Raw genomic sequence first — 13895 nt, forward strand, 5'->3', positions numbered from 1 at the left:
TCAGTCCGCCCCATTCAGCCCTAAACTTACACCCACCCCTGTGCCTCTGCCCCCCAGTGGTATCTGCTGACTCTGGGCCCTGGGTTGAGGGGGGTTGAGGGGTGAGTCAGCCTCCCTGAGCACTCGGCCCTGCAGGCCATACCTTCTAGCATACAGCCCCAGGCATTTTCTGGCCCCTCTCTTGTGGTACTCTCCCCTCTGGCTTTCATTTTAGCACTTTCTCCACTTGATTGTTGTTTCAGCAGAATATTGGCAGGGAAGAGAGATAAGCCATGTGTTCATCTGCCTCTGCCTGGTTACAGGTGGCTCCTCCCCCTCCTCCTCTTGCCCCCAACTCCTCCTCCTCCTCCTCCTCTCCTGCACCTGGGAAGAAATGCAAGAGAGAGAGAAGGATTGTGAGAGTGTGAGCACGTGTGCATGTATGTGTATGTGCGTGCATGTGCATGCATGTACATGAGGCCCCATGACAGACTCGGAGGTTCTGCAGTCAGCAGCAGCAGACAATGTCGTCTCGGGAACAAGGCAGGGAACAAATGAGACAACCAAAAGAGTAGTGGCCTCAGTGTCGAAATGGGTATGTGCCTCGCAGAGGGGTATTTTGAAGGGGATACACTCAGCTCAGTGGAATAAATCCTGGAAATTTCATTTTAAAAGAATTCTCTTTACCCTGTTGGGTAGCTGGCAGGGTATGTGGCTTTTCACACGGCGCTGAGTGAAGAGCTGACTGTTCACCCATTGCTTCAGCGAGGTTGCGTTGGCCCTGTGCTTGGCCTTGTGGAGCCCATACCCAGGTGGGATAGCAGGGAAGGTAACGTGAGTCACACACCTGTTCCTTTGCGTTTGAAAGACCAGATTTAGTCCCGGAGATTGGCCCTGAGCCCCCCAGGGACAGATGAAGACCTCTGAATTCTGATGCAGCCTGACATCACTTTAAAGACTTGGCAGTATCTGGCCACATGGCCTCCTTTTTAGTTTAGAGGAGTCAGCGCTGTCTTTGTGAGTGCTCGTGCCCAGGTGGGTGCTTTGCATGTGCATCGTCTCCTCTGATCCCACAGTGACCCCCGTGGGGAGGGCAGCACCTCCACTTCGCAGTGGAGGGTGGGACTTGCTTGAGCCACTGGGTGCAGGTCTGGGCCTGCCTCTGGATCTGGCTGCCCCTGCCGCACAGGGAGCGTCTGGTCCCCCACCTCCCACCCCACAGCCCCCGGCCTTCCCGACCCTGGACCCGAGGCTGGCCACTGGGTCTGTGAGCTCCTGCACCTGGGGAGGGTGTGGGCACGGTCAGGGCCTGGGGCTCCTCTTCCTGTGACTGTGACTGCAGCCACTGCCTTCAGGGGTCATTCGTCTTGTAGATCATTAGCTCCCCTGACTTGGGAAGAATTTAGATTATTAAGCACCTGTATGTGACTGGGTTGGGAAGAAGCTTCTGGGTACATCTTACTGCTGTAGGGAAGGCAGGCTGGAAGTGCTGCCTTGTTCCACCTGGGCCGCTTCCCCCATGGTCCTGGGGAGCCAGGACCGGTATCTCACTCCTTGTCCAGTTCCTGGTGGTGTCCATCTCCGATCTCTGTGCTGTCCAGCACACAGGGCCAGGCTTCCAGAGCCTCCCCTGGGGTGTGGGCAGGTCTCTCTCTTCTCCCTCCTCACCTCCCCGGCTCAGCAGAAGGATGGGCTCCCTGACACACTTTCACTTCCTTGCAAATGCATTTTGGCCGCAGGGCAAATCTGGGCCTGTGGTCGTGCAGCGCTTCTCAGACAAGGGTTGTAGGGCTCTAACTGCCAGAGCGGAGACGTGGGGCCAGGTGGTGCTATGGGGGCCGGCCTGCATGGCGGGCTTTTTCCCATTATGTTTTCGTATCAAGGTGTCTTCTCACTCCGCAAGGAGGAGATTCTAGCAATGGGGCAGGTGGAGAGCGACCCTGGAGGAGGTGGCTTGGGTTAGAATGCCCCCTCTCCTCCCCAGTGTGAGATCTCCAGAGAGCCAGGCCAGCCCTCCCGGACTCTCTCCCTCGTCCAGAGGAAGGTTGGCGGCACAGCTCTGTCCCCAGGCCAGCCCGAGGTTCCACGGCCGGGAGTATCCTGCAGATGGTCTCTAGTTGTGAAAGTTTCTCAGAAACGATGCCTTTAATATAGATACCCTATAGATTCCCTTATTCCTTTGTTCTTGAAGTATCTTAATTTTACACTTTAAAGATTCTGAACTTGGGATGCATCTTACAATAGATGTGTACGTTTTCGTGTGTGTGTGTGTGCCCATGCGTGTGTATGGGGTGTGTGTGTGTGTGGTGTGTGTGTGTGTGTGCGCGTGTGTGTAAAGGCTGCTCCTTAAATCCACTGCTGATTCCCCAAATGACCGCATCCTCTAACTGAGGAAATACAGTCAAAAGTGCACTCTGAGAGTCAAAAATCTTTCAAAACATGGACTCCATGGGAGACAACAAGTGAGAGGGGTTGTTGGCAGTGGCGAAGCTGAGACCTTTACCTTAAATCTCCTGTTTTCCTAGAAACTTTATGTGACTCTTGTGGGAAAAGTGCTGACAAGGCCCGTTCCCTGTTCCCTCGTGTTTCTTCCTGTGGGGGCAGCACACTTGGGGCAAACAGTTCCTAAAATTGTCCGCGTGTCATTCCTCCCTCAGCATTCAGGTCTAATATATTTGCATATCCAGCATAAGGGCCTTTCTTTTCCCCATGCTATGTTTGCTAATTTACGATTGTTTGGCGTGAAAGGCAAGCATTTTTCTTCTGCCCACTGGCCTGTAGGCTTCTCTGAGCAGCCTCAGAGAGCGTGGCTGTGGTGGGCCCAGGAATGTCCTGGGGTCCCCGCCCCGGGGCCCTGCCCTGCGGCCCAGGGAGGTGGGAGGGTGGGGCTGCCGGAGGGGTCAGGAGCTCGCCAGGTCGGGGGTGTCCCGAGGTCTAAAGCTCCAGAAGGCAGAAAGCAAGCCGCGTGAAGCCCCGCAGTCTTCCTGGATGCCGGCTCGCTGGGGCACCTGCTGGCGAAGGCAGTCGAGGAGGGTCAGCCCGTGCTCTCGTGGGGACGCCGAGTGACAAAGTGGGCCAGGCTCTGACCAGCTGCGCACAGGGCAGTCTGGAGGAAGTGGGAGGAAAGCACCACGGGCTTCCAGCCTTTTCCCTCCTCTGCACGGTCCCCGTGCGTCTGCCCCACGAGGCCTGGCCCTTGTCGCCAACGTCCCCGCCCCGGCGCAGCACGCAGGGCCTGCGGGGCTCAGATCAAGGCTGGCCGCCTCCTCGGTTTCCTAGAGGAGACTCTCCACAGCTGTGTGTGAGAAAATGGCTTCTTAGTGAGGCGAGGAGCAAGGAGCTGAGTCGCCTTTTATTTTCCTGCCCTGGTCCAGTCTCTGACCTTGAATGCCACTCTCAGGGCTTGTACGGGGAACAGGCAGGTGGGCGCCCCGCCCCGCCCCAGCAGAGACCCACTGACGGAAGCCCCCCCAGCCCTAGAGCAGGAGGTGTCACTCCCGCCACAGGCGGGCCCCTCTCAGGTGGCATTTCACACCCCCCTGGACGTCTGTCCTCGCAGGCACCATCCCCCCTCCCCCGAGTAAGTGGTAATGAGCAGCTTAATGTGCTGACTTATCCCATCCCTTCTTGGTCCATTACAACAAAAGTTGCTCTTTTCTCATTAGAACCATTTTTGTCAGGGTGTCTTTAATCAATGGCTTCCCCAGGGACAATATTTTTAGAAGTTGTATTTTTCACACTCTCCCTTTTTCCCCCTTTTGGAAATTCTTGTCCCCGCGCCGAGTGAAATGAACTAATGAGATGCTGCGAGCGTCCGGGCCGGTGTTAATTGGGACGGGCTTGGAAGGAGCGGCTCAGGAACCTTCAGCTCCGTCTCGCCTCACCTGCCATCCTTCTCTCTGTCTCCTCGGTGCAGGTTGCGCAGACGGCAGATGGTGTGGATGCTGACCTCTGGAAAGACGGCTTATTTAAATCCAAGGTTACCAGATACCTGTGTTTCACAAGATCATTTTCCAAAGAAAATGTAAGTCCAGTAGCGGCTTCCGTTTGCCGAGTGAGCACAAGTAATTTACATTCCTGTTTGGAATCTCCTCATTTTTTTTTTTTGTTGTTGTTGTGGTTTATTTTCATGGCCATATTAATTTATCTGTGGTTTTAGTGAACTGGGTAGAATTAGCAGCTAGCACTGTGTTTCATTTATTAACAGTATTATTAACCACGTACCCAAGTGTACAGTGAATGCCATTAAAATGTGTTCTCAAAAGGAAACCAGGAAATTTCTCTCCCAGCTCTCGTTTGCCTGCGTTTCCTCTAAGCAACAAATCACGGGGAGCACGGATGTGAGAGTTTTGCAGGGGATCTGGACTTGATGCTGGCCAACAAAGGGCAGCGTGACTCAACGGAGGACCCACCTGGTCCCCCTGGTGCACAGACGCGGCCTTGTTTCCAGAGTGACTCTTTCTTTCTCTGTGCATCTCTACCACATTTCATTATTTTTGTAGGTAGGTATCCGCTTGTATAGATTTCTCTTAGTGTGCTGCTTTTTAAATACTCGTGCCCATAAATTAGGAAACTTTAAAGACGTCTACCAAGGCTTTTCCAAGTAGGTGTTTTAGTGGGTGGCTTAGAACAAAGGGGAGTAGCGTTAGCGAGCACCAGTCCGTGTGAGAGCTGTCCCAGGACTCTGCACGTGGCCTCGTCCCCTTCTCAGCCATCTCTGCAGGCCTCGCCTCCTTCCCATTCCTGAAGAAACTGGGATCTGGGAGGTGACATGCTCCTCCAAGGCCACCTGTCTTCCCTAGTCCCAAGGGCGGAGCAGTTCGGGTTTTTGTCATCGGGGCTGATGTTTTATTTTTGCCCTGAATGTTATTGTCTTTCTAATGCAAATATTTACTTTTGGAGATACTTTTATTAATTTATTTTTATAAGTTTTATTATAACAGTAGTATATGTTTGTGGGTTAAAAAGACAAAAAACAACCACTTCAAACATCCTCATTAGGAACATGAAAGGGGAAAAGTCACAGTCTCCCTCTCTGTCACACTGCCCCATGGGTTCAGGGTCCCGTCACTGGGTCCCCAGGTGGCTCCTCAGCATTTTCCGAATGTAGACCCGTCACCAGGCTCTCTGGCTTGCCCTCTCTCTCACCACCTGTTCCTGGCATTTGTTAATAATTCTTTGTTTGGGGAATTATTCTGAACATATTCAGGACTGGGGGAGAAGTCATTGCTTTAATTTTCTCCACCAATTACAAGAGCCATTTATGCTCGTTGCAAAGTACAGAGTTCACAGGGGACTCGGGGAGTATCCTGGCACTAAACACTGGAAATCTTTTCAATCAGGCCTTCAAATGGATTTTAAATACCACGAAGGTGGCAGGTGAGCTGAAGCATGGCCCCCGCGCCGGGGGCCTGGAACGAGTCTGTGCAGGTCCCTGGGTTCCCTGTGTGGCCTCAGGAGACACCAAGGAGCAGGGCTGAAGGCCACGGCGCCTTCCAGACATGGGCCCCTCCTTCCTGCCTGCACCCACACAGCACTCTCTCCTAGTCCCTGTGTCCCTGAGCTCACCTAAACTCTTTCTGAGACCATTTCTAGCTTTTGTCACCTCTCTTCTGTCTGCTGGCTATGACTTTCTGCAGAAGGTCAGCGTGTTGACTGCAGCTCGAGGCTGCCAGGAGGGACTCCCGAGGGTTTGAACAAGCTTCGGTTCACACTGTCTCTCCCCTCAGTGGTCTCCCGGTGTTCATTCCCGATCTCTACTCTGCTTTCATCTTTCCTGAGCAAAGAGGCATCAGTTAAAAATGGCCTCAGAGGATAGCCACAATCTTCATGATCATTTTTGATTTTTGTTCTTTTTTTGTTGTTGTTGCATTCTCCTCCAAAGACTGTGGGGTATTGGTACTCTAGGACAGAAGAGTCCCTGCACCACTTGGAGTGGGAACAGTGACAGGTCTGAACGTGACAAAGAGAAGTCACTGGGGCTTGTTAGTGTTGGGCATCATGGGGAAGTGTACCCATGGGTGTGGTGAAGAGATCAAAGAAAAGGTAAGAAAAGGACACAGGCAGTGGGAGAAACCTCTGCTTTGCTTTTGAGGCAGCGTGGGAAGCAGGTGCATTTTGTTTTCAGAAAAAGAATGAAAAAGTGTCTGTTGGTGGGATCCAAACAATCGGGTTCAAGTGGGTGGCAGTGCCCAGGGGTGGAGTAGCAATCGTTTCTTAATCTGTTGCAGCCAGTCTGTCCTGGCCCTGCAGTCTGAGCCAGGACTTTGCAGAGCACAATTTTTTACAACTGCAAAGGAGGGATGTAGGATCTCAGGTCTAGACAGATTCTTAATTAGGTGACTTGAGACTCCCAATGTAGGAGTTTGGGGAGACTCCTTTGGAACCTAAATTCCTTTCCCCCAATCATGCTATTAATATAGAAACCTGGCTTTGGAGTGACATTGCTTCCTGGGGAAGGATCGAGATTAATTGCACTTTTCATGCCCTGTACTTTCTGCATTACCTGTAATAATAATGTACATAGATTAGGTAGGGAGGATATTAAACAGAAGGATTTATGAACATTTGAATATTAAGTTGGTTATCTGTGGCTACCTTAAATGCAAGGTTGTCAAAAATAATTACAGTATACTAGCAAATACTGGCTACCAGAGACAGTATAAATACCCTGAGTCAGTGCATATTGGGCTTTTGGCATGAATCATTTGCTCAACAAGGATTGGGAATACGTTCTTCATATTTATGAGGAGGAAATGAAAGCGAGCATGGATGGGGGAGGGGAGAGGAACAGGCAGAATTAATGGTGTCACAGACCTACTGTATCAAGCCTAGTACAGCAGCAGCCCCTGTGCAAGGAAGGACCACACTTGGGCTCCGGGGAGCTCTGGCGGTACAGCCTCCGTTTTGTATGCGTGGGAGGGTTTTTTGATGCTTTTTTTTTTTTTTTTTTTTTTAATGGCTGCGCCACTGATGTTCTGGTTTTATGATCAGGGACATTTGTAGAGAGTGTGGAGGGCGAGGTCGCTAAGTGGTTTGCAGTTGACTTCTGTAAAACCCAATGTGTCAAGTAGAAGACACTTGAGAGGGATATTGATGAATGCCCATCCATCTACGGGGCAGGAAAACATGCCCAGTTGTTAATTTCTCAATGCAGAAAGCGGTGATGACATGGAAAAGCAACTGCCATGAAAAAAAAATTATGATAGATTAGATCAGGCGATTCTGAAAGCAGCCGACGTTTGAGAGTTAGGTTAACGGTTCAGACGCTTCCTACGCGGTCAGAGGTTTATTCCGCATTTGGGAGGGTTCCACTTCACACTCGCTGCACTGGACATTGTCTTCCAGAGGCCCAGCCACCTGAAATGTCATAATATTAAATTCTCGGCAAATACAAATACAGTAGCCTTAGAGAAAGAAATGGTTTTCTGATAGCAGTGCCGTAAAAACGTTGGCCATAGGTTACACGTGCCATTTTGACCTTCCTAGTTGAATTCTAAGAATGAATTCATTTCACGTGTATATGTTTGGTTCATAATGTATTTATTAAATATACTTTCAAAATTTTTATTTATATAGTAAAAATTTGCCATCCAAGCAAATCCAATTTGATTTCTGACTCTCTGAGTGGCCCACCCAGTTGAAAAATGTACCTGCAAAATTAATTTATTCAGCACATAATTATTTTGTACCTACTGTGTGGCAAAACTATGCTAGGCTTGGATTTACAATAAGAACAGAGATATTTTTGGTCATGGTTCTTAAACTCTAGTGGGGAGACAGATATTAAGCAAGTCATCTCACAAACATACAATTATAAATTGATATGAAGGAAAAAAGAGAGTGCCAAGAGGGAACACAGCACAGTTTGGATGTCAAGAGTTCCTTGGTTGGCGTTCAGCTTTCAGAGATGTGGCAGAGTTGGCACGGCACAGGTGGAGGTGGGGGTCTCGGCTCCCCATGCACAGAGATGGAGGTGAACCCCCCTCTTCTCTAAGCAAGGCGGGAACAACGGCCTGAGAAGTTGCTGCCAAGGGCAGAGGGATGACTGACCAGCTAGACACAGAACAAGTCCAGGGATGCAGATCAAATAAACTGAGAGTTCATGCTGGGCTTCGGGATGAGGCACTTCTGGAAAATGGGTATGCAAATGCATCGATAGCATCCTAACAGGAGAGATTTGGGATGGGAACCCATAATTCTTACCTTAACTGGCTTTGTCTAGAGAAAGGGAGCACTAAGCTGAAAATTACTCTGAAGATTTTAATGAAATCTCCAAGGTGGCCCCACACATTTAAGTTGTAGCATAGATATCTTTTGAGCTCGTTTCCAACTGAAAGTGCGGCTTCAAGTGTCGGTGTGTTTGCAAAGAATTCTCTCTCGCAATTACAGAGTGGGGTACTGTCTTGGAAAGATATTTTTACGCCAGTTACAGAAACTGTGCACCGTGGACCCCATATACTACCAGTAAATAGAAACTTTAGGAGGCCCTTGTGCGTGTCATTTTAGAAGATGCGTAATATTGAGGCAGCAGGGCTTTCGCTCTGTATTAGTTTATGATTCCTGGGATTTTGCAAAATGTATCTAGCAACTGAGATGTGTGTCAGCTTGCAGGCTGGTGATCACTTAGGAGCCCGATTGGTTCCTTGTTAGGTTTGCACGCAGCTGTTCCCCTATGGCAAGTGCCCCGGGAATTTGCCCTTTCTAAAACCTACTGTCCCTGAGATCTGGTGCTCGGGCCGAGTGGCAGCCTGGTGCCGGGACACGTGCGCACAGCTGCCCCCTGCTGGGCTGTGTCCAAAGTGTCTCCTGGGTCGCCGTCTGGCTACCCAAGGCCTCGTCTGGGTGAGTGACTTTGAGGCTCCACAGATCAAGCTCCTTCCCGGGAGCCACCCGAGTCCCCGTGTAACCACTGGGGAACATTAAGTGTCGTCTCCTCTAATTAACCTGCTGTCATAAAGCTGCACGAGTCGCTGTGTTAAATATGCATCTTGAAGCCAAAATGGCAGCCCTACTGCAGGCTCCTTCGGGTTAATAGTCTGTGTCTCTTTCCTTTCTTTCCAAGAGCCATTTGGGGAACGTGTTAGTGGATATGAAGCTCATTGACATCAAGGACACGCTGCCTGTGGGCTTCATCCCGATTCAGGAGACGGTGGACACACGTGAGTCACCCTTTAGCACGCTCATCGCTGGGAGAGTTTCCTTCCTCCAGGCAGAGTTGCAGATATTTTCTACGTGCATTTTTCTTCAGAAACATTTTGGGAGGCCTCACTGCGCCCACGAATAAGCCCTACTTGCTGCTTTGACGTGTGTCCGGCCAGGCTCTCCGAGGAGTTTGCGGATATTCTGGGTCGCGGTGTGTAAATGAGCAGAACGTCCCTTTCTCTTAGGTGCTCCCAGCTGCCCCGGCCCGCTCAGGAACGGGACGGTGGGACCGGCTTAGTCTGTCTGTGGTCCTTCCTCTGGGGTTGCTCGTGGGTCTTGGCAAAGGGGAGAAAAAACCAAAAGATATCCAAGGACTGCAGGTACAGTGACGTGCCCGTCTTTGGCCCTGAGAGCAAACAAGAGCTGTAAGAACCAGAAAAACTGCAAACCAGAGCCCACAGGATTCTAATTTGACCAAATGTTCTGACCACTCAGCCGCCCTGAGCAGAAGCAAATAGCTGATGAATTGGAAGCTGCTTCAGGACGTGGGAGTGCTCGAGGTTCCTGCACCCCAGTTACCAAATCGTGCTGGAAAACCTCTGGATATTTGAGCCTCCTCTTTTGGATGTAACATAACTTGTTTTATTTTTAATTATTTGTCAGCCAACTCTCAGATATACACAACAGTGAAGCAGTGAATAAAAAACAAATACAGAGAGTCCTTTCTGTGTGGCACATGGGTCATTTATGAAATTCTGTATCTCATGCTTTGTCATTTTTACTTTATTTTTTCATAGCCTCGTATGGACCCACTGTTTTGCTTTCTTCCTGGCATTTTGCATAGACCAGAGTTTCCATACCTAATAGACCCCACGCGACTGTTATTTTAATCAAACAAGTCGGTCCCATCGTATAGCATGGTCTGTCTTTCTTGATGCTGTCCTCACATTTGGACATTGGAGGGCCTTTTGTTGTTTATTACTATGTGTAATTATCATAGCGGCTGATATTTAGCATGTGTTTCCCACATGCTGGCCCCTCTGAGAAATGCTTTACATGCCTCATTTCATCTAATCTTCAGAAGACCCCTCTTTAGAGATAGGTGTTGTTATACCCATTTTGCATATGAGAAAAAATGAGGCGCAGTAACTACTTAGGGATTAAAGAACTTAGCCCAGATCACACATCTAGAACTGGGGAGTGACTAGGGCACATACATAAGTAGACTTGTGTCTGCTCCAGCCACACTTTTAACCACAGTGCCATGCTGGAAAAGCATGTGTATAAGCACCTTTTACAGACAGATTTATCTATTAATATTTATGTAAAGAGGTTTTTTTTTTGGTAACAGCTTTATTAAGATATAATTCTCATGCTATACAATTCACCCATTTAAAGTGTATAGTGTTTTTCAGTATATTCATAGAGTTGTGCAAATGTCAGTGCAGTCAGTTTTAGAACATTATATCACCCCCAAAAAGCAGCCCTGTACCCTCCATTTCTCCACAGCCCTCACCTCCCCAACCCCACCAGCCCTAGGCAGCCACTAATGTACCTTCTGTGTAGATTTGCCTATTCTGGATATTTCGTATAAGTGGAATCATATAATATATGATCTTTTATGACTGGCTTCTCTCGCTTAGCATACTGTTTCCAAGGTTGGCCCATGTTGTGGCATGTATTAGTACTTGATTCCTCCAAATCATCTTCTGTTATATGGATAGACCACATATATCCATGTATTTGGTTATCCATTCAACTGATGTATGCTTGGATTGTTTCCAGTTTTGGCTATCATGAATAATGCTGCCATGAACATTTGTGTACAAGTTTTTGTGCAGATATATGTTTTTATTTCTCTTGGGTATATACCTAGGCATGAAATTGCTGGGTTATATGATAACTCAATGTTTTTGAGGAACTGTTAATACCAAACTATTTTTCAAAGGAGCAGCACCATTTTACATTCCCAGCATAAGCAGTGTATGCAAGTTCCAATTTCTCCACATCTTCGTCAACACTTGTTATTATCTGTCTTTTTTATTTTAGCCATCTTTGTGTGTGTGAAGTGGTATCTCTTTGTGGTTTTAATTTGTATTTCCCTTACAACTAGTGATGTTGTGCATCTTTTTATGTACTTTTCGACCATTTGTATATCTCCTCTGAAAAAATATCTATTCTTTCCTTTGCTCATTTTGTAATTGCGTTGTCTTTTTATTATTGAGTTGCAAAAATATTTAATGTATTCTAGATGTAAGTCCCTTATCATATATATGATTTGCAAAAATTTTCTCCCATTCTGTGGAATTTCTTTTCACTTAATGGTGTCTTTGAGACACAGAAGTTTTTAATTTTGATGGAGTTCCACTTATCTGTATTTTCCTTTGTTGTTATGCTTTTAGTGTCACATCTAAGAAACCACTGCCTAATTCAAGGTCACCAAGATTTATGCCTATGTTTTCTTATAAGAGTTTTAGCTCTTACACTTAATGTCTTTGATCCATTTTGAGTTAATTTTGTGTATGGTATGAGGTAGGGGTCCAACTTTATTCTATTCCATGTGACTATCCAGTTGTCCCAGCACTATTTGTTGAAAAGACTATTCTTTCCCCCATTGAACTTCCTTGTCATCCTTGTCAAAAATTAGTTGAGCAGAAACGTGAGGGTTTATTTCTGTTCTGGACTCTGAGTTCTCTTCTGTCTATGTGTCTTCCCTTATGCAAGTACCACACAGTCTTGATTAGTGTTGTTTTGTAACAAGTTTCGAAATTGGAAAGTATGAGTTCTTCAACTTTGTTCTTTTTCAAGATTGTTTTGGCTATTTTGGGTTTTTTGAACTTCCATATGAATTTTAGCATTAGCTTGTCAATTTCTGCAAAGAAGCCAACTAGGATTTTGGTAGGAATGGCATCGAATCTGTAGATCAATTTGTATACGTATAGATTTTGAATGATTTTCTTTGTGGTAAGTTTCCAAGTGCTTGAGCCTGCTGGGTCATAGGTCTTCTAGGGTCATCTCTCAACCTTTCTCTTCAGACATACTCCTTATCCTCAAGCACCCATACTTTTCTGAAACTGAGCCCCTCCATGTGTCCACTTCATGCTCCTTTCTTTTCCAGTAATTTGCTTTACTGGTTTCCCTGCCTGAAACGTCCTTTCTCTCTATTCTGAATTTCCATACCCCATATCTTTCAAGGGTGAGCTTCAGTGCCCCAACCTGCATGAAACAGTCTCGATCCCAGATTCCAGGCTGAAGCAGGCTCACCTCCTCTGCACGGACAGGCAGCCAACATTGATAAGCGCTTCATGTAGGCCAGGCACCGAGGGCTTTAGGAACCGAAGATGAATAAGACACTGGCCGTCCCTCAAGGAGCGTGGTCTAGTGCATGACCTGCACTTGAGAAAGCAGAATTGCGTCAGATGGGGCTGTGATCTCTCAGAGCTCGGGGCCTTGTCTGCCTTCTTTCCTGCTCTGCAGCATGGCGGGCACAGCACATGTTTAGGAGGGAGTGGAGTGAACTAGTGCAAGTCACAGTGCTGGGAAGCTGAAGGAAGAGATCAGTTCTGCCTCTCAATTTCCATCTTTACCTCTGTTAGGACAAACTCAGCTTGGCACGGTGGGAGGATCTTGGGCTCTGGAGTCAAACTCGCCTGGTACTGAGACTGGTTCTGCCACTTACAACTGTGGGGGCTGGGCCTCAGTTTTTTCCTCTGTCAAATGGGGGTAATATAACCTACCTCATAATGTTTTTAGCTTGTAGTACAGCCACTTATATGCTTTCTTAATCCTTTTGCTACTTATCTTTCTCTTTGAGGCAAGGTCCACATTTAACTCATCTTTGAATCACCTAAGGTGCCTACCACATGCAGTGCCCCGCTTGTAGGATGGCCTGTGTGAAGACAAGCTTTATTACTGTGTTTCCAGATGAATATCTAGAGATACCAGTTCACAGTACCAGTGATAATATAGGCTTGTACTTGTTTTCCATGGATCTGCCAGCATAGGTTTTCCAATTTTTATTTAGTTTTACTATTTTCATTTTTACTTCATTTTTTATTAGCAAAACTGAACATTTTCACAAGTGTTTGCTTGCTACTTTTGCTTATTTTTATATGAATTTTCTGCTTAAAATCTAAAAAGTGCCTCACAGACTTGTATTAATTTTCTACATTTGCCGTTTTTCATAATTTTAAAACTTGTATTGGTCACTTTTGACAATTAACTGACTTATAATGTCTTTATATTGATGTACTGTAGAACCACAAGGGATTTCCCAGTCTGCGCTTTTCTCCCAGTTTGTTGAAGCAGTTGAGTGAGGAGGCCCAGGGCCGAGTCCTGTCTGGGCTTGTGGTCTGACTGCTGGGGTCCCCATCATCCTGCTCGGGAAGCTTCTACCCCATGACTAGGGAGTATATGGGTTGCTGTCCCATGGTGGGACGTTCTGAGGCTGGGTCCTGGGCTGTTGGTCAGGTGCCTTGTCACTGCAGTCCCCAACCCCAAGTCTGTGGCCTGTTAGAGACGGGCCTTAGAGCCCCACCACCCCCACGCCCACATGGAAACACTGTCTTCCATGAAGCTTAGGAACTGGGGGCCGCTCGGCAGGAGGTGAGCAGTGTGCCAGTGAGTCAAGCTTCGTCTGTATTTATAGCTGCTCCCCGTCACTCACATCACCGCCTGAGCTCCGCCTACTCTCTGCCCCCGTCACTCACATCACCGCCTGAGCTCCGCCTACTCTCTGCCCCCGTCACTCACATCACCGCCCGAGCTCCGCC

General features: G+C 47.8%; 1 protein-coding gene across 5 annotated transcripts in view; it reads left to right on the top strand.

The window, feature by feature from the left end:
* The window catches only part of MVB12B (multivesicular body subunit 12B), a 162483-nt gene that overhangs the window by 44776 nt on the left and 103812 nt on the right, over nucleotides 1-13895 (top strand). For all 5 annotated transcript variants that reach the window (XM_076009042.1, XM_020289478.2, XM_020289479.2 and 2 more), the window contains exons 3-4: nucleotides 3896-4003; nucleotides 9044-9140. In XM_076009042.1, coding sequence (XP_075865157.1) covers nucleotides 3896-4003; nucleotides 9044-9140 — 205 coding nt within the window. The remainder of the gene's footprint in view (nucleotides 1-3895; nucleotides 4004-9043; nucleotides 9141-13895) is intronic.

This window comes from Microcebus murinus, chromosome 12 (genome assembly GCF_040939455.1).
Source record: "Microcebus murinus isolate Inina chromosome 12, M.murinus_Inina_mat1.0, whole genome shotgun sequence".
NCBI classification, from domain to species: domain Eukaryota; kingdom Metazoa; phylum Chordata; class Mammalia; order Primates; family Cheirogaleidae; genus Microcebus; species Microcebus murinus.